Source organism: Prinia subflava, chromosome 1 (genome assembly GCF_021018805.1).
Source record: "Prinia subflava isolate CZ2003 ecotype Zambia chromosome 1, Cam_Psub_1.2, whole genome shotgun sequence".
Lineage (NCBI taxonomy): Eukaryota > Metazoa > Chordata > Aves > Passeriformes > Cisticolidae > Prinia > Prinia subflava.
In genome coordinates, this window is record NC_086247.1 from 96,291,499 (window position 1) to 96,316,780 (window position 25,282).

At 42.6% G+C, this 25,282-nt stretch overlaps 1 protein-coding gene across 22 annotated transcripts in view; it reads left to right on the forward strand.

Moving 5' to 3' along the window:
• The window catches only part of TNS3 (tensin 3), a 211,629-nt gene that overhangs the window by 131,775 nt on the left and 54,572 nt on the right, over positions 1 to 25,282 (forward strand). For all 22 annotated transcript variants that reach the window (XM_063404585.1, XM_063404548.1, XM_063404628.1 and 19 more), the window contains one exon: positions 23,191 to 24,459. In XM_063404585.1, coding sequence (XP_063260655.1) covers positions 23,191 to 24,459 — 1,269 coding nt within the window. The remainder of the gene's footprint in view (positions 1 to 23,190; positions 24,460 to 25,282) is intronic.

The window sequence follows — 25,282 nt, forward strand, 5'->3', positions numbered from 1 at the left end:
TGGTCTTGCCCCATGTTGGTGCATCATTTGTTGTAATTTAGATTTCGGGAGGGTCTCCGGGGAAGGTTCCCCGGGTCCTAGGGTCGTGGGTATTCGCGTGCTGGTAGGCAAGGAGACCCTAGACAGCTGGTGAGGTGCTGATGAGATGAGGATTTATTTGGAGTCTTACCCCGGGAAGGCAGCATGGTCACTGGGGGAGGGGGAGAGGGGGAAGAGGAGAGGGAAGGGGAGAGGGAAGGGGAGAGCAGCAGAGCCTCTGGAGGCCTCCAGGGCAAAGAGCGCGAGCCCTCTCTGCTTGCACCCTTAACAGAGAGGTTCAAAGTGGGCGCGATAAGATTCTTCAGCCAATAGAGTTACAGATAGACGATGCTGCAGGGAGGTTACAGACTTGGGATAAACCATACACTTTCCAGGGGTGAGCCAGAGCATACCATTTCAATAAAATGCAATTCCACAAATCAGGGTTCCCTAGACCCCTGGATTTTTTCCATGAGCATCCTGCCTCTCCCTGGATTTTTTTCCATGAGCCACCTGCTTCTCCCTGGATTTGCCCATGAACTTCCTGCCTCTCTCTACCTGTAATTCCATTTCTAGGAACACTTGCCTTCACACCCCTTGGTATCAATGTTTTTAACAGTGCACAGGTTTATCTGAAGCACAGGCTGCACTTGTATAATACTTCCAAGATAATGCAGAGCAAATTTTTTGCTTTCAAAAGAAAAATCCACTTTAATGGCCTCCAATTTATTTCTGTCCTGTCTCAGTAACAGGCAGTGTTGTTATCCTGAGGATTTATTCACTATCCCTTTGTCAAAAGCTTTAATTACACTTCTAAACCCAAAGACCATAGGGCAAAATTTAAGTGGTTTAATGGATGTTAATGTAGTTTGTGTAACATTAAAATATTCTCTGCAGTTCTACTTTCATAAGACTGCAAAAGACCTCTCTCTTCATCACAGCAGATTCAGATAGTAGAAATTAGGAGGAAGGTAACTTATGTGACTGTGAATAGCATTAACTTCGGGGCCGTGTAACACTGCTTTTTTAAATAAGTCTATCTTTGCCCAGCTTATATGGCCTTTTCAGCAGGTTTGTATTTATCTTTGCTCATGTGCCTGTTTCTTACTCATGTCAGGTACAATCTGTGGTTGTAATGTTGTAAATTTAAACACTAATGTCCAAATCAGTATCTCTTCCCATGTACAGATACGACAGGAGAAGCCTCCTCACCCAATCTTACAACCTGTTGTTACATGGGTTAACACAGTTTCATTTTTAGTTAAAGAAGAATATGGACTATTGCCCTGTTAGGACCTTATATTTCTTTAGAAAAGACAATGGCCTATTAAGGGCCAGTTCTTGACTATTGGCAGGTAGTTTGACCACTGAGAAAACAGAATGTGACTTTTGGCAATATCCCTAAAACTCTGAGGCTTTGTTCGGGCTCTCTCTTTTCTCCTGGTGAGCCACCAGGTAACATCGTGGGCAGCAGTGGGGCCTGGCTTAGGCCTGCTCCACTTTAGGCAGTCGGGCTGGGCCCAGCCAGGTCTCTGGTAGCTGCCGCCACGGGGAGCAGCCCAGCCGGCCGAGCTCCTCTTCTCCCCGGCTGCCGGCAGTAGAGACAGGAAGCTCTGGCTGGGCAGGTCTGGCTTCGTGCTGGTGACACGTGGAAAGGACTCTAAAACTCGGAGGCAGAGCGAGTTTTAAAAGTAGGTTTTAAATGCAGTTTATTCAGTGCTGGGCGCGATTCGAGATAATTCTCAAAGGCATGCGTGCTGCTCACTTTTACGTTTTTTCTTTTATCGTCTAGCATGTTACATATGTATTGAGTTTCACAATACCGTGATGCATATTCATCCTTTGGCTCCCTGCCCTCCCCCCCCCCCCCCGCCCCCCGCTTCGGATGCTACTGATCTCATCAGTCTTTTGCGCCTGCGCAGTTGTCTCTGGTGGTGATCTCTGGGGGCCTCAGCGATGAAGGAGGAAGTCTTCCTCTCGGCTCCTCTCGAGATGAACTTTTGACCCTGCCGCCTTGCGCGTGCTCACTGATGCTCTGGTCATAGTTCAAGCTGTAAGGTCAGTTTTATCTGTCCTTGGGGGTGCAAGCACCTGTTATCTTAGTATCTTTGGTTCACTTGCATTCTTTTCTCCTGCTTTGGATAAACATTCTCCTTCTTATCATGCATCCTTGCATTCCTACATATTTCTGTTTTTTCTAAGGGCAGCAATACATCATCCGAATGCCTACTCTTTTAATGAACTTTTCTAATTTCTATGATTAATACTCTCTATTTTCCAATATCACGTTTCAGTCCCCCCTTTTCAATAAAGTAGTAAATACGTTTACTTAGTACAAGTTCCAATCCTTACGATATGTGTCTCTCAACACCTTGCCATTTACTTGGGATAAAGAGGTTAATATTGCTACTTGTTAACAGTTTCCAATTCCAAATAAGCATTACAGAAGACAGCACTAAACTTATACTAACTAATATTAGTAAGACAATGATGGGGTGACATAATGTATTTAGGATCCCAGTTGCGGTGGGTGACCATCCAGAGAATGAGTCCCACCAATTGTGACTTGCATCTTGTTTTACTCTTTGTAGAACCTTATTTATTTCCTTTGTGTCATGATGGACAGTAATTAAGGTTTTCTCCCCAGTTTCCTGAATACTTTTTAGAATTTTAACAAGGTTCTGATGATTGATTAATTGTTTTATTAAAGTGAGATTCATCCCAATAGGTGTGGGTGACAACTTGTGATATATTGTATTGTCAGACTTAACTAGCTGGCGGGACACAACTGGTGCCAAATACAGAAAGTCACACCCTAGAATTTTAACGAAGTTACAAATACAAAAGTTAGACTGATTCTTGCTAATCAAAGTTACATTATCCCTGTCTATTTTTATAAAAGCACATGCAGTCCTTAGGCATACACAACCCTGACCAATATACACAAGTATAGTTTTTTGACTAGTATTTGGATGAATTTCAAAATGACAGACACTTTGTTCAGTATCTCTGAACAAAGTGTCTGTCAGACACATTGTGTCTGAGTAGACATATATCTTGAGCATTGATTGTGTTACTTTCACAAATGAACCCCTGCTGTTCTTTGGTAATGCAGGATTCTAGATTCACAGTTTGCCATTTCTTATTCACTCTCTGTGCCCATGTTCTGTGTTCTGAAGGGTAGAGCACTGATCTTTCATGATTCAGCCCTAGTGCTATAACATAAACTGTGGCCTTGCGAATGGTGAGCACAAAGGCAGTAGCCATATTGGCAATTGGATCATAAGTGAAGTTTACCAAGGTCCACCAGGATTGAAATTTCTTTCCAAATTCAGTAGCATTTTCCCAAACAGCTTTTCGGTTTTCCATTGGAAAGGCTCCTTCACTTCCTTCTCTTATAATCAATGCAGCTGTTGATTGCAGCCACAGTTGTGCCTGTATACAGCTGAAAGCCAAAGATACATTATTCTGAGCCATACCAAGTGCATGTATGATTAACCTATGGTCTTGGTCCTCTGCTTTTTCCCAACTTGGCAACACTTTCGAAACCTGCCACTGACTTGTTCCCAGTGCCAACAAAGATGATTGTAAGGGTTGTTTTAATTTAGTTAGATCACTTGTTGCAGTGGCAAATTTATTAATTAATAATTCAGAATCAATTCCATTTAGAACTCCTAGCCCCGTCCCCAATATTCCAGTCAGATCCCTTCGCATTCTACTCTGCCTTTGCAACCATGTTGTCCACCCTTCGAAGGATATCTTTAGGAAGAAAGAGCAGGTTGGTTGTACTTCAGAGATGTTAGTTTGCATTAGTAGTTCAACACGCTTAAGGGACCACTTTGGATTAAATAGCAATTTCTGTTGGCCCATGTCCCTTATTACATATGGGCCTATTTCATAAATTCTGGGTCCAAACCTGGTTGGTGTGATTGGGGTTTGGGCTGAGGTGCTAGTATAAGTTGTAATGGGTTTAGTGGCATTTATTGTAAACTTGGAGAGCTCAATATTGTCATGGGCCCAAAGACAGACCACCTCAAGAGTTTGCACTAATGTAAAATTATACCAGCAGTCCAATTCACTTAAACGACTACAAACTTCTGTGCGTTTGCCTGTGCGGGTGGTTGAAGCACTAATTTGGATTGCCTTCTTATGAGCAGTTCCATTAATCAGCCTACATCGTATTCTAATTTCCTTTCCTATAGTCCCTTGGAGTGACCACAGTTTCTGGTTTTTCCACTGTTGTCTTTTATACACTTGGTCCTTGTGCATGACTACAGTTGATAGATTTAAATCTTTTATATTAGAATACTCTCCCATGGATCCAGTATATTGAATGAAAGCTTGGGACCAAGGCCATTCAGTATCATTCTGGCTAGAGGTATTTCCCAGTTCTTGGACTGTGATTATGATTATGCACCAAATAATTTTCTCAGCTGAGCTCTTGCAACTTAGATTATAGAACATCCTCAACCACAATGTACTTGTTTTGCTTGAGTGAATTTTAATTTCAGTTCTGTATCACCCGGTGTTACTTTCCAGGGGGTCTCAGGAACTTTCTTCACTCGGGAGTGGTGAATCCAGGCATTCTGCTCTTGGATCTTAATTGCAGTAAAAGTGGTGAGAAGCACTTGGAACGGTCTTTCCCACTGCGGCTCCAAGGTTTTTTCTGTAAAAGACTTGACAGAATGTCATGGGTTGGCACTGGCCAGATGTTAATGCACCCATGAATATATGTTTTTTCTCTAACAACTCCTGTGGGATGTGATCAGGAACAGAGCAGAACAGGCTTAAATCTTGAAAACAAAAAAAACCACTAAAACTTTATTACATTACATAAGAACAGCGACAGAAAAACTCTTAAACACACACAGAGACAGAAATAAAAACTTCCCAGGACATTTTTTCTCTTCTCCTAGTTTCCATCCCCCACACATTACTCTTCACAGACCAAACCTTTGGGTTTTAGATCAAACAATCACTACTCAAAAAAAAACAAACCAATCTTCAGTTCAGCAAGGGAGAGAGGAGTCTCTCTCGCACCACAGACTGTTCTCCAGAACACACAGGTCTACTCTTTATGTGTTCCCATGTCACCTGTGGCACTGCCCGGAGAAGTCTGCCAGGGTGACTCTCTCTTTTTCCTATGTCCAGCGCTCTCACCGCTGTCTCATAGGCCAGAACTACATACAAGGCTTTTTAAGGATGCTGCATGCCGAGCTCTCCCCCTTTTTACCCAGGGGCCGGGGTTCCAGGAGCAGGTCTCCCCTGAGGGCAGAGGGCGCCACCTCACCCTCCCCCTCTTTTCTCTGCTCGCTCTACTCTTCAAGTGCCAGTCACTGTAGCAAAAGCAGGGCAGCTACATCTACCCAAAATGCAGTTTATGTTCAAAAGAGACTTAAGTTCAGTCCATGGCTGACATTATGCAAGAGAAGTCCAGCTCAGAAGGCTACTCCTCTCATTCTTCCATCGGGTTCCTTCCAATTATGCTTTATCATCTCAGTCTCAAGCCGCTTCTCTCTCTCCGAAACCACCAGTCATGAGAATCAATGTCTAAGAAAAGTTTCTTTCTGCTACACAAGGGTTAACAATTTTTTCTCGGCAGGGTGCTGCAGGCTCAGGCACTCTCAGGCTCCGCAACTCCCACGTGGCTGGGCACCTTCTCCCAGAGTTTGGGGGTGGAGGGGGGTGAGTACACACAGAAGGCACTTCCACAGTTTTCCACCCCTCCATCCTGGACGGGGCAGTTCAGTTCCAGTCCTGTCTCCTCTCTTCTCCCCCCTGGAGCTCCGGCTTACCTGAGCCGACCACGTGTTTCCCCTCCCCCACCCAGCCTCGTGGCTGGGCAGGGCAAGGAAGCCTGACATGTCTCTCTGCTGAAACCAGGATCTGAAAAGAGGCCGAACCCCCTTGGGGTCCTGCTTTTAACTCTTTGTGTCCTCAGAGGCGTGTCCAAACCTCCGAGTGACCAATCTAGGTGCCAGCAGAAAAGCTGATCACTGATTGGACTGCCCACATCCCCCTAGAAAAATTCACCTCCCCCAGCAACCACGACACATACACATAATCCCCAGGTTGTATGCCATGCACTGGCCCATCTAGCCCTCTGCTTTGAGTTCCAGCCACATGTTTCTCAATTTTTCTAAGCTGTGTGCCTAAGGCTGTCATGTACGCAGTCAGCCTTTCTTCCCCAATTTGGGTGGATACCCCTTTTTGCACACCATATGGTCTCCCATAAAGCATTTCGAAAGGGCTCAGCTTTTCTTTAGTTCTAGGCTTAGTCCGAATTCACAGCAATGCTAACGGGAGGGACTGGGGCCAAGGTAAATTAGCCTCTTGCCCTAGCCTCACAATTTGTTGTTTAATCAGATGGTTCATTTTTTCAACTTGGCCACTTGACTGGGGACGGTATGGCATATGAAGTTCCCAGTTTATGCCCAGATGCTGACTGATCTGTTGGACTATCTTTGAAATGAAATGTGGTCCCCTGTCTGAAGATATTGTGGCTGATACTCCAAAGCGTGGTATTATGCCCTGGTTTGAGGGGGGGGGGAAGTAAGTTTTCCAGGAAGTTGTGGGCAAACCAGTCAGTGGTCAGGTTTTGTGGACACACCTCTGAGAACACAAGGAGTTAAAAGCAAGGACTTCAGAGGGAGTAGCCCTCTTTTTGTTTCTGGTGGCGAGGTGAGCACACATCTCTCCCCTTCCCCCCCAGCTCGCGGGGCTGGGTGGGAAGGGGAGGGGAATAGCCATGCAGGCCTCTTCAAGATAGAAGGGTGGAAGACTGTGGAGGTGCCCTCCGTCCCCGTTCTCCCCCCTCCCCAGGAGAGAGACTGCTGTTTTGGAGCTTCGGATATTGGCAGCAGCCGGCAGCTAAGAAGAGCGGGGGGTGGGGGGACAAAAGTTCCCGGCTGTGTAGAGATGTGCCAAATCCGCGACCCTGCCAGGAACCAGGAGCTTTTAACTCTTTCTGAAGCAGAAGAAAACTTTTCCCAGACATTGATTCTCATAGCTGGTAGTTTCAGAAGAGAGAGAGACAGCCTAAGACTGAGATGATAAAGGAAGATGAAAAGAATCTCAGATAGGCAGAGATGAAGAGGAGTAGCTTTTTGAGCTAGACTTTTCTTGCATAATGTTAGCCGTAGACTAAACCTGAATTTTCCTGAATATAAGACTGTATTTGGGTAGATGCATTTGGCTCAAACCAAAGACTTTGTGGCAGTGATTGCCACTGTGGAAGTGGAGCGAACAGAGAAGAGAGGAAGATGGTGTGGTGGCGCCCTCTGTCTTGAGGGATGAAGATCTCTGTTCTTGGAAACCTTTGGCCCCAGGGGTAAATGTGGAGGGGGACTACTTGTCCCAATATGAGAAGATGGGTGGTTTTTGGTACTTGGCCAAGCATACTTAAAGAGCCCTATATGCAGCTTTGGTCCATGGACGGTAGTTAGAGCACTAGACATAGAAAAGAGGGTGTCACCATGGCAGACTTCTCTGGGTGGTGCCATGGGTGACATGGGAACACAGGAGGGTAGACCTGTGTTTCCTGTGGAGAATCTATAGTGCGAGAGAGACTCCTCTCCCTGGATGAATGGAAGATTAGTTCTTTTTGAGTGATGATGACTTTGATTAGGAACCCAGGGTTTTTGGTTTAAGCAAGTAAGATGGAAGGTGATGTGTAAGTGTTAACAGTTTGAGTGTGTAAGGGGTGGAAATTAGGGGAGGAGAAGAAATGTTCTGGGAGGTTTTAATTTCTGGTGTTTTGTGTGCTTAGGTTTTCTTTTCTTTTCTGTTTTTCTCTTCTTATGTAGTTTTATAAAGTTTTCTTTCTATTTCAAGATTTGGGCCTGCTCTGCTCTGTTCTTAACCACATCTCACAGTAGTGGGTTAGGAAAAACACTCATGAGTGCACTGGCATCTGGCCAGTGCCAACCCATGACACCTGCCTTTGGGTATTTGGAGTTCAAGGAGAGGAAAACACAGGCTTGGAAGGATGTCACTAAATTTGGTATGTGTTAGTATTTCAGGTTCTAATTTTTAAATAAGTTGCTCTACTAAGTGTATCAGGTAGAGGAGTGAAAATACACACATAACCTTTGCTCTGAGATTTTCAATTACAAGAGAGTCCCTGATACTGGGAGAGGGTGTGTGTGTGTAATTCAGATTCAGCATGGGAATGTTGTTGGGCATTAGTGTAGGTAGTTTAGAGAGTTGGAACTCCTGGGAAGAGTGGTCAGGTTGTCAAGGAAAGTGGGCCCCTTTGGTTTAGTTAATTAAGTTCCAGCATTACTCAGGTCATGCCTGTTGTGATCTTGTTTTTTGACAGCTGTGTTACTGCCACATTTTAAAGTGTTGCCTCCTTGGAAAAAATGGTAGTAGGGAATGAGCTGTGCATAGACATGAGGTATTGAATGTATAAGGCCTCAGCGCTGCCGTTACTTATCTAGGTGTAAAGAATGAAACGTTGCACTGCTGTTACATTTTCTCGTTTTCTTTTGTCAATACTGTTCCCTGCCTATATGCGTTGTTATAAACGCCAGGACAAATTTATTGCCAAATTCAATAGTTTGGTTTATTAACATCCAAATTACAAAATTTAGAATCAAATTATAACAATTTCAAACAATAAAAACAAAACAATACGAACCCCACGAACAGCAAACTTACTTGACCGAAGTTCTCCCGGGAAAAGCAGAGTCAAGGGTGACCCCAGGGACACAGGACCTGGCAGCCAGTGCCTCTAGCTGGGTTCACAAATTTGCCCACCTAAAGGCCCAACTTAAATACCCTTAACTTTCCCTTCGGCAATCTTCCTCCCATTGTTTCTTTAATCATCGGCCATTAACTTTATTTACATTAAATCCCGAAAGGGTCCCCAGGCATATTCAAATGCTAATGTCCAGAGTTAGTCCTTGCTTTGAGTAGGTGTGTGATGACCGGTGTGAGTCCTTGCTGGCACGTCTTGGCTGGCACGTAGCGTTTGACCGTTGCAAATCCCGATGAGTTTTTCTGCACGTAGGCAGGGGTAAGTCCTCAGCACCTCGTGTTCTCACCTTCTATTTTTGGAACCCGGAAGATCAGGGAGGTGCTTTACAGAAATTCGTGAAATGTGCGAGTTGAGCAGACACACACATACCTTCATACAATATATATCACAGTTCCCAATCTATAATTATTTATAAAACATGAATTAAATAACCATATTTCCCACAACTCCCCCATTTCTTTTCTTTTGTCAATAATTTTAATTCATGTTTTGTATTTAACCTAATTGTTTTCCTCTATTTTTGTTTATTCACATGTATTTCAAACCTTTTTAAAACCTGAGCCGCCCTTTTTCGTTGATTTTTCTTTGTATTCTTACTTCTAAAAGGCCCCATTCCCATGGTAAATCTGGAATTTACCAGGATCCATACCATTCCCATAGCACATAATCCTATTATCCCTCCTCCCCCTTTTATTATCCACCTCCACATTTGAAAACAGGTGTCCGGATTCTTTAACTTGCTTAACCTTTTTTCTTCTTCCCCTTTTATAAGACAGTCCACCCTTTTTGACTGCACATTTGTCCAATTTTCTATTTCGGTCCAAATTAAATTGGTCTTACTTTTCTGCGTGTTGCCTCCCACTAGCCCCATTAATCTCTGCAGTCTTTTTAATTCAACTTGTATACTGATTAGAAATTCGTGGACCGCTCCCTCCAAGGATCCCTCTGAGGGGGTACTCTTGAAAGAAGAGGGTATTTCTGGCCACAAATCTTCAGACAAGGTCTGTGGGCTGGAATTTAGTTTAATCAATTTTTTTCCCGTATCCAGATTTCCCTTTTGAGGGTGCTCCATTTTGGACATTATGTCAACTTTAAGACCGTCCTTTCTAGGAATTCCCAGGCTGAGCCCAGTTTCATTGTAATGACCCTTTGTAGGTATTACAGTTAAGCTTATGATCAGTAGGGAAGTCCACAAACAAGTTCCTCTGTATAGACCAAAGCCCATTGGGTTGCGACCAACGGCTGGTTTCTGGGTGCTTCTCACAGCAGGGACAGGTTGCTTGGACCCCCTTCCTGATCCTTCCTTCATTTTCTGCTGGGTTGTTTTCCCTGGACGGCTTGAGTTGCCCTTTTCGTCACAATAGGAGCTTCACTGGATCAATCGCTTCACTTCTATGCTTTTTGCACTCTATCCCCCCCTGCCGGCCGAATTTCAGGTATTTGCCAGATTAACCCACTCTACTCCCAGCAGACCGTGAGTTCTAAGACTGTATGACCAAGGAGAAATACCTTCCTTCAGGTTACCCTTCCCTCTTTTGGTTCTCCTTTTCGAGTGGTTACAAAGTTTCTTTTGAGGCTCCTTTAGGCTGCTGCTTAATGTTCCTCAGGGCGGTTGCGTCCTTGATACAGCCGGGACATCAGATCTCTGGGGGAAGAGATGACGTTTCACTCGGGGTTTTCCCTCGGGGCTGGCTGTTAATTTCTTAGCTCTGGAGGCGTGTGCCCAATCTCTTTCAGCTGCTGTATCTGCAATTAAAGGACAAGAAAGGGTCCCTCCCAATGAGGGGTTAATGACACCGCTTTCCAAGCTCTTATCAGTATTTTATCTCCTGGTTGTATATCATGAATATACATCGAAATCCTGCAACTTTCTCAGATTGAATTTACCTAATACAAAATTCCAAACCAGCCCAATACTTACAGGAATATTGTACAGAGAGAATCCCTGTCATGTCCAGAAAATCTGAATATTAGAACAAGTTATCTAATAGTACATTCACACCTTTACCATAAAAACAATTTTGTCCCTGGATCACTATGATTCTCACCTCACTGTTCACCCAATGTACCATACAATCCAGAGTTTTTCCCCTTTTTTTGTACTGTTTCAGGAAAAATTAAAATTAACAGAAAGAGAATTTTACTTCTTATTAAACGAAGTTTATACTGAAACATACAAACAATTCTTTTTACATCCTACCAATACTTCTGACAATGTCCACTGGATATATAGCGAGCAAACAATAAACACTAAGACTACTCCAAATCCCATAGTATTAACACAGGTTTTAGCTTTTTAAAGAAAAATTCAGTTAAAAAAATCATAGATGAGCACAAACAATTTGGGCTTATTTCAGGAATCAAACTCAGCACATTCAGAGTGATTTGGCATACAGACAAACATTCATAAAACCCAGTATCCTACAATGCTCGGTGACAACAGCAGTTTCCAGGACAATCAGCTGTTAAGGTTACACACATCCTCACTCAGTTTCTACAGTCTCAGTGTACTACTGCTAATTAACTGAACTACAAATTTATATTCCAGACCCCTACTCAGCACATTCTCAGATACACACAGCCAAAAGAAGGACGCAACTTGAGTGAGACAATGGGACCACCTTGTCCCTATTTTCGATGTGCACCCTGCCATGGCCATTCTCACTCAGCCCCCAAGAAGCATCTGCCTTCACAACTGCTTCTCACCCTTGCTTCAGCCACCCCTAATGATCAGCAAAATTAACACAATTCCAGAAGCACTATCGGACCTTTCAGCTCTGCTGTTAGCTTGATGGCGACACTTCTTATTTTGGTTTGTAATTCCACTGCCTCGTAGCAATCGTGACTACACTCCTCAGATCCTCCCCAGGACCGAAACTGGGCGGGGTTTCGAGCAGCAGCAGTACGGAGTTCTAACTCCGGGGAATTTACCAGAATTGCCTCATATTTCAATAGCCGGGATTCAGTAAGCCATTTAAAACATACCCCACCGGTTTCCTGGCTCCCGCCCACTCCTGTGTAAGAACTCCATACGCCGTGTGATTGCTAACATCCACGAAAAGCTGGAACTCCCGGTTAATATACCGGGGCAGTTTCCGTCAACTACTCGTGCAGATCCGTCTACAAACCATTTCTCACAGACAGGATCAGCTGCAGACCCCTATTTCAGCGTGGCAAGATACAATCCTGCAGCAGTAGCTGAAGTGACTTCTTCACTTCATCAGAGAGCCAATTCAAACAATCAGTGAGCAGTAAGCAAAATTTGTACAAATTAAGAGAAAAACTTAAGACCTCACCCATAATCCTGGGGGAGTATTTTAACAAGACAGAAAAAAACAAAGCACACCAAATAGAAGAAACTATTACAAAGAGCAGAACTTACTCTGTAATAAACCATACATTACTTAAATTCGGAACTTAAAACCCAGAAAAGTTTTCCAAAGCCAGGAGTCACTGTAAACATCAGGCCCCGGTAATCAGACAGCTTTATCTAGTACAATTATCAGAACATTAACACTACTGCTTTTTACTTCAGTCCAAAAAAAACTTCACAAACTTAGCCTTTCTTAACAAACAAACTCGAGATAACTTGTGCCTAATTCCCAAAGTAAAGCTCCTGTATTTGCTATCCATTCTTGCGTATTATTAAACTTAAATACACAAGCAAACACCGACCAAACTTAACACCGGTGACAAAATGCTGCCTCTCATACATCACTTACTCTCCACCCCTGAAAACACAGGCACCAGGGCAACCTCAAGGTTCACATCCTCCAAATTGAGGAGCAAGTAAGAAGACATAATATCAAAGGGACAACACAAACCATCTCCTTCTAAGGAGTCAATAATTAAAATTAAGAATCCCGGTTCCCAACTAGATAAAATACATACAGAATAGGAACTGCAAAGAATAAAGAAAAATCCTGTAACTACCAACACAGAGAATTATACCACTTTCCCAACTTAATACTAGAATCCTGACTCCAATTACCATTCCAACACTATCTCGACAGAAAGATTTAGTTTCCTGCCTCTCAACAGCCACTTTAATTTTGGCTTCACTGGCCACATGCTTCAACCTTTTGAAAGAAAAACTGAAACACACAAAACCCTTGCAGTACACTGTCTGCCAACACAAATGCCATATTCCTGCTCAAGCTAACAATCCGAATTCAAAATGTAGCAATTGTTTTAAACATAGATGAGCTACATCCACCATACTATCAACCTTTTGATCTGCACAAAATCCTCACATGCAGCAGACAGACAACTAAAAGGAAGATATATTTTCAGCTTTTCAAGAACAAACACCTAGGTATTTCCTACGCATAAGTATAGCTCTCATTCTTGGTCTCTTCTCTCAATACTTTTATCCATTTTTGCTTCCTATTTCGCCTTACAGGGCGGTTTTCTGTCCCGGGCAGCCTCGTCTAATCACTTTAAAGCTGCCGCTTTCCTTCGTCTCCCGGCAACCATGGACTGACTCGCCCTGCCGCTTGCGGGAAGGGGCGGGTTTCGTTCCATTCCCACGTTAGTGAAAAGAAGAAAAAAAAGAAAAAAAAACAACTCCGCCGATCTCGTCCAGGAGAAAAAAAACTCTTAAAGCAAAATACACAACTCTAGGGAGCCTCCAAAATGTATTCAGCCTGAAGTAAAAGATCTACCACCACCAAGGAAAAGAGTAGGCAAGATTCCTTTTAATCCCTTTTCTATCTTTTTCTCCTTTTGCAGACTCACGTGAATTCTCGCATTTCTAATTTGCACGCTTCCCAACACCACTAGTTATTCTCTAATGCATTCCAATTCACCTTTGGTAATTTCTGTTTTGCTCTACTGTCAAATTTCTTACGGGAATGCTTCTTTTCCCCCATTTTTCCTCCCGGGCCATTCTTGCTCTCACACCAACTGTCCCACCCCGAATCCCTCCCGGGCTCTTCAAGATCTCCTTCGGGGGTCCTGGTTTTAGCCAGGGCTCTAACTGGTGTATACCTGTCTGGTTTATTCTTCCACCCTTCGTTTTCCTTACCCTTCTTCTCTTTTTCTCCATATTTTAGTGTCGGTGGCCGAGGTGCGGGGTCAGGACCAGAAACGGGGGCAGGATTCCCTCTCGGGAATCTCTTTGAACGGGAGGGAGGTTTCTGGAGTGGCCGCTGAGCTCGGGGCTCCGCATGGGTCTCGGATGGCAGTGCTAACTCTGCCCCTGAGAAGGCCGGGGAGGAGGAAGTGGTAGGGGTAGGGGCTGGCAGGACGGGGGCCACCGAGCCGTGAGAGAAGTTTATCCCGTAGTCGAGTTCATTCCGTGTTTTCCTTTCCTCAGAACACAGCTTTACTCGTACCTCATACCATAACAGAACATATGCCAATTCCTCAAATTCTCTCCTTTTCTTCTTCGCTACATGTTCCCACAGAGCTTCCCACGCCCATTCGTCAAAAGTACCAAACACAGGCCATATAATATTAGGTCCTATCTCCTTTCCTCCCCAAACATTCATACACAAATAAATCATCCAATCTTTAGATGCTCCTCTCCTAATTGGGCATTCTTGCCAACCTTGCAACAACTTTCCTAATGGACTTTTCCGAGGAATTTCAAGAGCAGCCCTCGCTGAGGTTTCCCTTAAGGAATCCTCCCGATCTCTGCTGAGATCTGATCCCATACTTCCCGTGGCACAGAAGTTATGGGATACCAAAAATTAAATCCCGAGTTTCCGAACTCGATGCCGTTAACTTAATGATCCAGCAGATGACCGTTCCGTGGATGTTCGGTTAACGGCGGGGCTCTGTAACCGCCACCGAAAAAATTAAGCGACCCCCCTGGTCGCGGTCAAGAAGGCTTACTCGTCCCCGAACTCAAAAAGGGACGTCCTCTTTCCTTCAGGACCCCCTGGTGACCTCCCCCACCCCGTCGGGTAACACTCACACACGAAGCGAAATATCACACGTTCCAATCGCTTCCCCGTTGGTCGGCCGTGTCCCTCGCGGGAGCAGCGGAAACGCGACCTTAAGGTCCGCTCTCGCTTCGTGATAAATCACGTCTCATTCACACACACACTCACACGCACATACACGTTCTCAAGCACTTGGTCACCCCCACTCAACCACGCTATACTTACGGTCCTTTTCCTGCGTGGATTCTTCGTGCACTTAGATTTTTACGAGTGAAACAATACCGCGGTTCCAGGGGAAAACCCCTGCTGAGTTCCCGAGCCCCCCCAAGCTAGCTTGTCCTAATGCCTAATCCCTTTGCTGTTGTGGGTTCTGGGTTCGTAAAGCCAGTTCGTTCTTCCGGACTTACCCGCTCTGCCAGGCCGCTTTTTACGGCGGGGCGCCCCCCGGTCAGAAGCAGGGATCCGTAGAATATTCAAAACTGGCCCCGCTGTTGGGCGTCAAAATTGTTATAAACGCCAGGACAAATTTATTGCCAAATTCAATAGTTTGGTTTATTAACATCCAAATTACAAAATTTAGAATCAAATTATAACAATTTCAAACAATAAAAACAAAACAATACGAACCCCACGAACAGCAAACTTACTTGACCGAAGTTCTCCCGGGAAAAGCAGAGTCAAGGGTGACCCCAGGGACACAGGACCTGGCAGCCAGTGCCTCTAGCTGGGTTCACAAATTTGCCCACCTAAAGGCCCAACTTAAATACCCTTAACTTTCCCTTCGGCAATCTTCCTCCCATTGTTTCTTTAATCATCGGCCATTAACTTTATTTACATTAAATCCCGAAAGGGTCCCCAGGCATATTCAAATGCTAATGTCCAGAGTTAGTCCTTGCTTTGAGTAGGTGTGTGATGACCGGTGTGAGTCCTTGCTGGCACGTCTTGGCTGGCACGTAGCGTTTGACCGTTGCAAATCCCGATGAGTTTTTCTGCACGTAGGCAGGGGTAAGTCCTCAGCACCTCGTGTTCTCACCTTCTATTTTTGGAACCCGGAAGATCAGGGAGGTGCTTTACAGAAATTCGTGAAATGTGCGAGTTGAGCAGACACACACATACCTTCATACAATATATATCACAGTTCCCAATCTATAATTATTTATAAAACATGAATTAAATAACCATATTTCCCACATGCGTAGATTTACTTTTACAATAAAGTTGGTCATTACCTTTTTTGGGAAATGCATGGATGAAGATCAGGGTAAAGTGAAGTTCAGAAGTCTTAGTGTAGAGGTATTCTAAAATTATGTTTAAGAAAAAGGTAGAATATGAAATAAAGATGTTATATAATAGAAGAACAACTACAAACCCTTGTATTTTGTAGGTTTGTAGTATTTGAATAGTTCGTTTGTCCTAGTTTTATGAACAAACAAATTATATATGTACATAGCTTTTATATATTTATGGTTGTATATGTTTATAGGTTTTATAAATATAGTTTAAAGTTTAGTAAAATCAAATGCAAAGTGCTGTACCTGGATTTGGGCATGTCTCAATACCGGAGTAAGTTAGGTGATGAACAGACCAAGAACAGCCCTGCTGAGAAGGACTTGGGGGTGCTGGTGGTTGAGAGGCTGGACATGACCTAGCAACATGCTCCTGCAGCTCAGAAAGCCACATGTGTCCTGGGCTGTTATCAAAAACAACGTGGGTGTTGCAGCAGCCTTCTCATTAGAGGGTAGAAATGAGTAGAGACACAGACTTGTTGCTTATCACAGCATGAAAAGGGGCCTGGTTTATTCCTCTTTACAGTTTAGCCATCCTAATTCCAACTATTCATTGGCTCTGGCTGCAGCAAGCTCCTACTATAGGTTTCCCTTGCAGCCTCTAACTGCTGGTTATTTCCTGCTTAACTATGACTGCATATTTGCAGACTCTGAACACAGGCTTTTACCTAGCTAGACTATGACTGCAGGTTCCAGTAACAGGTTTTAACTGCAGACCCAGACCGACTTCACAGCAGTGCTTTTCTCTCTTGTTTTGCACAGTCCTTCTGGATCGCTCCTTCAGTAGATCGGTCCTCATCCCCTCTTCCTTAGGGTTCTCCTTGAGGTCCTCCCCTTCCCTCTTCCTCAATGGCTTCCCTTAACCAGCCAACCCACCCCTTTTATCACACATCTTTATTGGCTATAGCTGTGGCTCATCAGGGGCAAGGCTGTATTGAGTAATTAACACAGCTGTTACTTATCAGGGCTAAGGTTGCCTGTAATCCCTTCTTCATGTGGGCAGCAGTGTGAGGGAGGTGATTCACTCCCTCCACTCAGGCGAGATCCCACCTGCAGTACTGCATACAGCTATGTGGACCCCAGCACAGAAAGCAAGACCAGAGGAGACCACCAAGTTAGTTGGAAGGATGAATGGATTTCCTTATTTCCTGTGAGGAAAGGCTGGGAGAATTGTGTTTGTTCACCCTGAAATATAAAGGAAAAAAAGGGATGACCTAATTGCAGCCTTCCATTACCTGAAGGGAGCCCACAAAAAAGATGGAGAGAGATTATTTACAAGAGCATGTAGTGACAGGACAGGGTTTAAAGTGAAAGAGGAGAGATTTAGATGAGATATAAAGAATAAATAGAGGATGGAGAGACACTGGAACAGGCAGCACAGAGTTGTAAATACCCCATCCCTTGAAGTGCTGAAGGCCGGATTGGCTTTGAGCAACCTGGTCTAGTGAAAGGTATCCCTGCCCATGGTAAGGGGCTTGGAACTAGATGATGTTTAAGGTCCCTTGCAACCCAAACTGTTCTATGATATATTCTGTGATGATAGTTAAAATTAAAAACTCCAAATTAATATAAGAATGCTTTCCTTCAACTGTGCAAATTAGGAAATAATTTTGTTATGTGCAATATGCATTTTATTTTCACTATTAGAAAGCTGTAAGACAAAATATCCAGACACGTCAGGAACAGCTAGATTTTTGTTTAGAGCAAATTGTGTAGTTGCAAGTAAATTGTTTTGACCCACAATCACAGTTGTTTTCTTGTGATGTCTCCTAATATTGTACTGATATTTAAGTTTAGAGCTAAAAATCAGCAGGTCCTAAACTCTTCTGTTTCTCATTTTGTTTGTAGACACATGGTATGGTTCCTCAAGTTCTAGTGTAAATATCAAAAGTAATGTCAGGCTCATCATCCTACTTGTGATCAATGAGACTTCTTTTTGGGAAGCCATTATTTCAAGAAATTGCTTTAAGAATTTTTGAAACTTGGTAGTGGATGAGACTTTCAGCACTGACATCCTTTTTCTTAAAATGTTGTTCTGGCACCGATGTGGCCTAGGACTGGCTCAGGCTTTGTGCTACTGACAGAGTTTGCAAAATTTACTCCGAAACAGTTTCGTGATTGTGAAATTCAAGTTTTTGAGTTGTTATTTTTGTGAGCCCAGAAAAACTTACTTGAAACAACCTGTGATGAAGTGGAGCCACTGCCTTGAGCAAAAGACACTAGGCAAAAGAGAACCTGGCTTGGGTGCTCTGACTTTTTAAAAAAACCCTGGCAACCCCTAGCCCTGTTTCCAGCCCCAGAGCTGGGTCTTAAGGAGACAATAACAATCTTGGGCACAGATAGATATGGAATACAATAAAATTTTGGTTACCCAGGAGAAATACTTTTAAACTTACTTAAAAGCTACCTGAAGTAGTTTAAGGCTAAGGTCTTTAGTAACACATAAATGCAGCACTTAATTTTCTGTTGTGGCTTTTGCTGTTCTTTTTATTTTTTCTGGATTAAATTTGAGTAAGCTGGACTCATGTCTCTTCTTCAGAGTGGAAGCTATACAATTCACAGCTGGAAGACCCCCAAACATTTGGGGTTATCTACCATTTCCAGCAAGATGCAGAGTAAATGTGATAATTTCATATTAGTGGAAGAAGTACTAGACAAGGTTATCCCTGAATCTTAGTGAGTGCACATATGCAAGACCTTTGAGTCAGTGGTCTGATATCTGTCTCCTTGTCTTTACTTCTGCCACTATGCTTGGATGGTGCTGTGTGGTGGTACTGGGAGGGCTAAGGGAGGGAGATACACAAAGGTTTTTCATTGCTTCCATGGCTGTATGTCGCAGTTTTGGAGACAGGCACATGACTGAACACACCAAGTTCATGTGACAACAGCCAAGATTTATTGATGGACACTCTCTTTTACAGGGGCTTCAAAATTCCCATGCTTGAACACCTGATTGGTCGAGGTCTTAACACTGCCCAGCTCACTGGCCAATTATAGGTCAGCATTCAGGATTAAATGGGATTGGCTAAGATCCCCTGTTTGAGTTCAAATCCAACCTATCATTGTCTCACGTGGGGACTTGTTTACTTCTACTATTTAATGAACTAGGCTGGTCAAGCTGGGGTCTGTTATGGCCAATTTTATCTGTGCAGCTACAGACCAGCTGTAGCTGTCACAGCTGTATTTGAGAATTTCACAGGTTTTTTGTACTTACCATTTCTACAAGGAGAACCAAATCTGCATGCTAGAATGTTTGATCTTGTATGAGGTATTGTATTTCATCTGGCTGAGCTGGTGTTAATTTTCCCTTAGCAGCCTGCAGAGTGTTGTGCTTTGCATTTGTAGCTGGAAAAGTGGTGATAGCACATCAATGTTTTGTCTGCTGCTGAGCAGCACTGGCACACTATCAGCGCTGTCTCTTTAACAATTCTCTCATCCCCTCCTCCCATCAAGTGGGCTGAGAGTGGGCAATATCCTGGGAGAGGACACGACTAGGCTAAAATAGCTGACGCAAATTAACCAAAGGGGTATTCCATACCACATGATGCCAGCTCAGATATAAAAGCTAAGGCAGAGAAGAGGAAGGGGGGCATTTGTTATTTTACAGTGTTTGCCTTCTGTAGTAACCACTCTGTGTGCTGAGGTCCTGCATTCTGGGAAGTGGCTGAAGTTACTGCTGGGAGGTAGAGATAATTTTTCCCCCCTTTGCTTATGTGCACAAACTTTCATTTTTTTCTTGGTTTAATAAGCTGCCTTATCTCAACCTTTTCATCTTATTTTACTCTGTGGTGTCCTGCTGGGAAGTGAAGTGATAGAGTGGGTTGGTGAGCACCTGGCATGAGAGCCAAGGTCAACCCACTACAGTATTTAGGTTGACTAGCATTTTTACAGCACAGAGCCTAGTTTTGAGTAACAGAACAGTCAGACAGGAAGACTTTCTAATAGTTCAAGTGTACTGGTTCTGTATTTACTTCACTGCATTCCAGTTCTGACCTTTAACTTTTTCAAGACTATGTTGTGTCAGGATATACAACTATTCCAAACAAAGCAGGGCTTTTTATTGTTTTCTAGTTTTTAAACTGAAAACCAAGCATACATTGAAAAAACCCACCTAATAGTTACTCCTAGTTCTGGTTAGATTGTTTTGGATTTTTTTAAATTCTGCAATTTATTGTACTGACTGTATCAAAACACTTCCACATGAAACACCAACTATGCTTCATAGTCCTAGAAGGTAGTGAGAAAGCTAGAAATGGAGCTTGTGAGAAATCACAGCATGAAAAAGCCTGAGACACTGTCTGTTGGCTGTATTTTTGAGGCATATATTTTCATAAATATTGTTTTAAAGTATCTGTATACAGACATTCAACCTCTTGCATAGCAGCCCTTTTCACCATGGAATTTACATATCAAACTTGATCAACAGAGAAATTTTACAGCAAGGGGAGTTGCTTTCCTTTTTGCTTAATTTGATAACTTTTTCTGAAAATGAGTATTTTGGTGTTGTTATAAATGCCAGGACAATTTATTACCAAATTCAATAATTTGGTTTATTAAAAATTCAAATCACAAAATTTGGAATCAAATTACAGAATTTTAAGCAATAAAAAACCCCCCACAAACAGCGACACTTACTTGACAGAGTTTCTCCCGGGAAAAAGAGAGCCAAGGGTGATCCATAGACATAGACCCTGGCCGTCTGTGTCTCTAGCTGGATACACGAATTTGCCATGTTGGAGGCTTGGTTTTTATATTCTTTATTCTGCCTCTGGCAATATTTCCCCATATTTCCCTTTGTTTCTTGGTTAGCTATTCAAACCCAAATCCATCTCCAGTCGGATTGAAAAGAGCTCCCGTCCCAAGTCCATGTGTTAATGTTCAGTTTCTATGGGTCCTTATAGTTGATGAATGTTCGAGATATGGGTGATATTGCTTGATGGTCTGTGAAGGTGGCTCCCGAGGTGTGAGTTGCTGATACCGGCTCATCTCAACAGGTCCCCTCCCAATACTTGAGAAAGCTGCAAAGTCTTTTGTTCCCTTCTGAATGGCGAAACCTCCTAAAACATAGACTTTTACCTGATATAAATTTATACAGCTTTATAATTTTCCAATTTACCATAAGAACATGAATTAATCATCTCACGGTTTTCCCAGTGTTTTGCATGTGCTGTTTTTAAAATCAACATCAGACAAATGATAGTTCTTAGTCCTCAGAAAGTAAAAGACTGTCCTTTAGTTTAACTAAAATCTATTAAAACTACCATATAAGCTTTAGTATGTAAGTATTTTAACTGATGGAACCTTGTCAGTGTGTCCCATAATGAAAACTTTTTCCAACAAGATGACTTTTCTTGGCATTATAAGAACAAATTAATTCATTACCACTGTGAGTACAATTTCTGCATAATACTTTTTCTAAATGGGTATTTCCTAGAAAAGCTTCCTAGTTTGGAAGTTTATGATCATGATGCCATTTTACATATATTTTGAAAATGTGTGGTAGTGTTGATGTTGAAATCCATTGGGCTCTCCATGGGGCTTTTGATTCTGGAACTACAACAGATGTAGCTGATAGTTACCTTTGAGAAAAGTCTGCCTGTTCCTAAATTGTAACGGTTTAATTTTCTTTATCTCAAACTATTCTCAGACTATGGGTAGGAAAAGCTTTTCAGAAATATCTACTTAATATAAACATTCTGGTAAATTAAGTCCTTTAAAAGTGGAACTACTTGCTTTACTTCCTTGGCAATACTAGACATATTTATTCCTAACACTTTTCTTGATAAATAGAATTGTGCCTATTTTCAACACTGGATTAAAATTCAGTAGCCATTCTTTAACCTTATGTTGGTCTAACCTGTGTGATATTCTTGGAATTTCCCTTCCAAGATACCCTAATTAGGGTATTTTTTCTTCTGAAGTCCTGTACGAGGGTTTGAAAGGATGAACGGAACTTGCAGCTTTAGTTTTTTGTGGTGTTTATTCAGTTTCTTATCTCAACGTCTGCACGCCGCTTGCTGCAAGCTTAACGTGCTGAAGAAACACTGCTGGCAAGCCCCCACCAGACAGAAAATTCAAAGTCTTTTAAAGGTCTCTAGTCCAATTAACTCTTAAAATGTACTATATTTACAGTTTTGTACCAATAATCACTACTTATTCTAGACAAGCAATTCCTGCCTCAAACTCATTCTACCAATGAGTACTTTTTGGTACTGTCCCTGTGTCTAATGTCTCTTTGCCACCCTCACAGCAGAAGATAGAGTCGAAGAAGAAAAGATACCACCCAAAATTTTCCATCTTGCTCTCATCAACTTTCGTTCTAAAAATCCAAAACTACACATTTTCACCCTGTGACAAACTAAACTACTATTTATTTAAAAACTTTGTTGTTTGTAGTTTATCTCTGAGTGTTGGAAGTTTTTCCCATGGACTAAGGTCAAAGGCAGTGCCTTCCTGGGGTCCCAGCCAGGGTCTTGGACCCCCCAGGGCAATCCGAGGGGTTCTCCACGTGACCCGGACTCCAACATGATGTGTTAGGTGTGATGTGTTAGATGGGAGTAAGACAAATATAGTTACTTTTGTGGAGGCTTCCACTTAAGTTTATTAGTCATTTTTTGAAACAAAAAACATGACATGCATACCAGATCCTCCATATATGTAGAAATGTCATGCTCTTAACATTTACTTGTGCCTTCCTTTGTGAAGAGGCTTTATGTATATTCCAAGGACTGCAGCTTTGATTAAAAGCTTGTCTTTTCCTTGCACCACCAAGAAAAGGAGAAAATGATTCTTTGTATTATAGTCAGACCACCAAATAAAAATGGACTAAGTGATAATTACATAATATATATTAAAGGCAAGTATTGCTGGTAGATTTCTGCAATTCTTGCTCTGAATGGAATGCATAGTTGCTACCTCTCAAATTTCTAGTGCTGTAATATGGGATTCTTTAAATTAGTATGAAGAGTTTGTGGAGCCATAAACATGCACTCAAAACAGCATAAAAATAGAGGATTTTATTTGATCTTGAGCTACAAATGGCATATTGTATTTCCATCAAGAAAAGTGTTTTAAAATTAAAGAAGATGTTGTCATTGGTATTTTGTATAGTTATAGAGTCAATTTAATTTTGCAGAATCAATACCGTTAGTGTTAACAATACTTGTGGCATGACACTTAAGCCTGTATATGATGCCTTGTTTATATCTCTCTTTCCTTTTTACTTGTATCTCCACAGTGCTGCATACCCAAGGTCCCATTGATGGCAGTCTGTATGCAAAAGTGAGAAAGAAGAGCTCTTCAGACAGCAACATCCCTGGTGTTGCTCAGAGTGTTCATGTTACAGGCAATCCTGATCACAGTGATTATACTTTGTCTGTCAGTAGTGATTCCGGACACTCCACAGCTTCCATCAGAACAGACAAGACTGAGGAACGCCTTGTCCCAGGAGTTAAACGGGGTCTGAGCCAACAAGAGAAGGCAGAACTGGACCAGCTACTTAGTGGCTTTGGTCTAGACGATTCTGTCAGCACCACCAAGGATATGACTGATGGTCAAAGCAAGTACAGTGCTACTCAACTCATAGTGCCAGCTCAAGTTCACATGGTTGAAGTCACCAAAATGAAGGACAGGGAGACTGATATTCTGGATGACGAAATGCCTAATCATGACCTTCACAGTGTGGACAGCATTGGGACTTTGTCTTCCTCAGAAGGGCATCGCTCCATCCACCTAGGGAACTTCAGTTGCCACAAGAGCAGTCAGAACTCACTTCTTTCAGACTGCTTTGGAAGTAATGCTGGAGAAGAGCATCACAGTGCTTTTGCTGCAGACCTGGGAATTGGTGTGGATTCCCTCTATGAGAGATCATTTGGAAGCACTGAGCCAAAGTCAACTGAGCAATTGCAGCAGAATCCTTCTGTCTCATGCCATCCACAAACCTATGGCCCAAGGTACTCTACTCAGACCTGGGTACACCAGCAGCAGATGGTCACTGCTCACCAATATGGTTTTGCCCCAGAGAATGAAATTAGGATTGGCATTCATAACACTGTGGAGAATTTGGGCAGTGTCCAGAGCCAGTCCCAAGTCCCAGATGCCTCAACATGTGGCTCTAGCTGCAGAGATGCTGTGCAGAGAGGACTAGGAAGCATGCTGGGTGCTGCAGAAGCTGAAGAGCGTGCAAGTGCTGACAGTTTTAAGTCAAGGCCAATGCCTCAGAGGCACACAGATGGCCTGGATGTAGGACGAAACGCTGGGGACTTGCCAGCTTCTCCAACTTTGGATATTGATCAGTCCATTGAACAATTGAACAGGCTGATTTTGGAGTTAGACCCTACATTTGAACCTATCCCAACCCGCATTAACACTCTCACCAGTGACAGAAATAGATTAGATGGCTTCAACAGCCTTGACGCACATGTGGAAGAGCTTAATAGTATTTCTGGCTTCCATGACACAAGCATGACCTTCCATGAGGTCACAAGCAGGAATCCCTCTGGGCATGGTAAGCTGTAATACTTTTTGAAAATAATACTTTTTCTAGCACCTATGTGTTCATTATATGGTACAACAGGACCCTCAGGTCATTACTTAAAACTTTGACAATGATTATCAAGGGATTATTTCTGATGCCCTCTTTACATAATCATCCAAGATATGGAATCAAATTGATGTAAGATAAGTGAGTTCTGCAGGTACTTGCCTTTTTGCTTGAAAAATGTACTGTTCAACAAGTTCTTACCTATTATAGATCATCTGTTGGGTTTTTTTGCTACTGTGAATTTAAGTTATAAGGGAGCAGAATTTGTACATTGAGGCATTTTTAGAAAGCATTGGTGGTATATGTTTTTCATTATTACTATTTCCATTTAAATAAGGAGAAAAAGTTCCAACAACTTTATCCTCAAATATAGTGTAATGATGCTGGCATTAAATTTCTATGCAACGTTTTCACAAAAAATGTAATATTTGCCAGTAAAGTATTTTAAAACATGCTCTTTTGGAAAGTTTTCTGTTTAAAAATTTTCAAGTCACAGTGCTTGTTTGTTATCTCTGACTCTGAAATGATTACAGCTGGTGGAATTTGCAACACTTGCTGACTATGTTGCCTAAGTAATGCAACTAGAATCAACAGCTTTGCAAAAGGATAAGTAGTCTGCCTCTGGCTAAGTTCACTAAGCCTATTATCAGTGATCTACATAAAATATGTGACAAATAAGCTCTTGCCTCTCCTACTGTCATGTTTAAAAATTTTATGTGGTCTAATTTCTCTGGTAAAACATATGCCCTTGCCTCTCTTTCTCCCCTTCCATCTTCCGCTTCCTCCT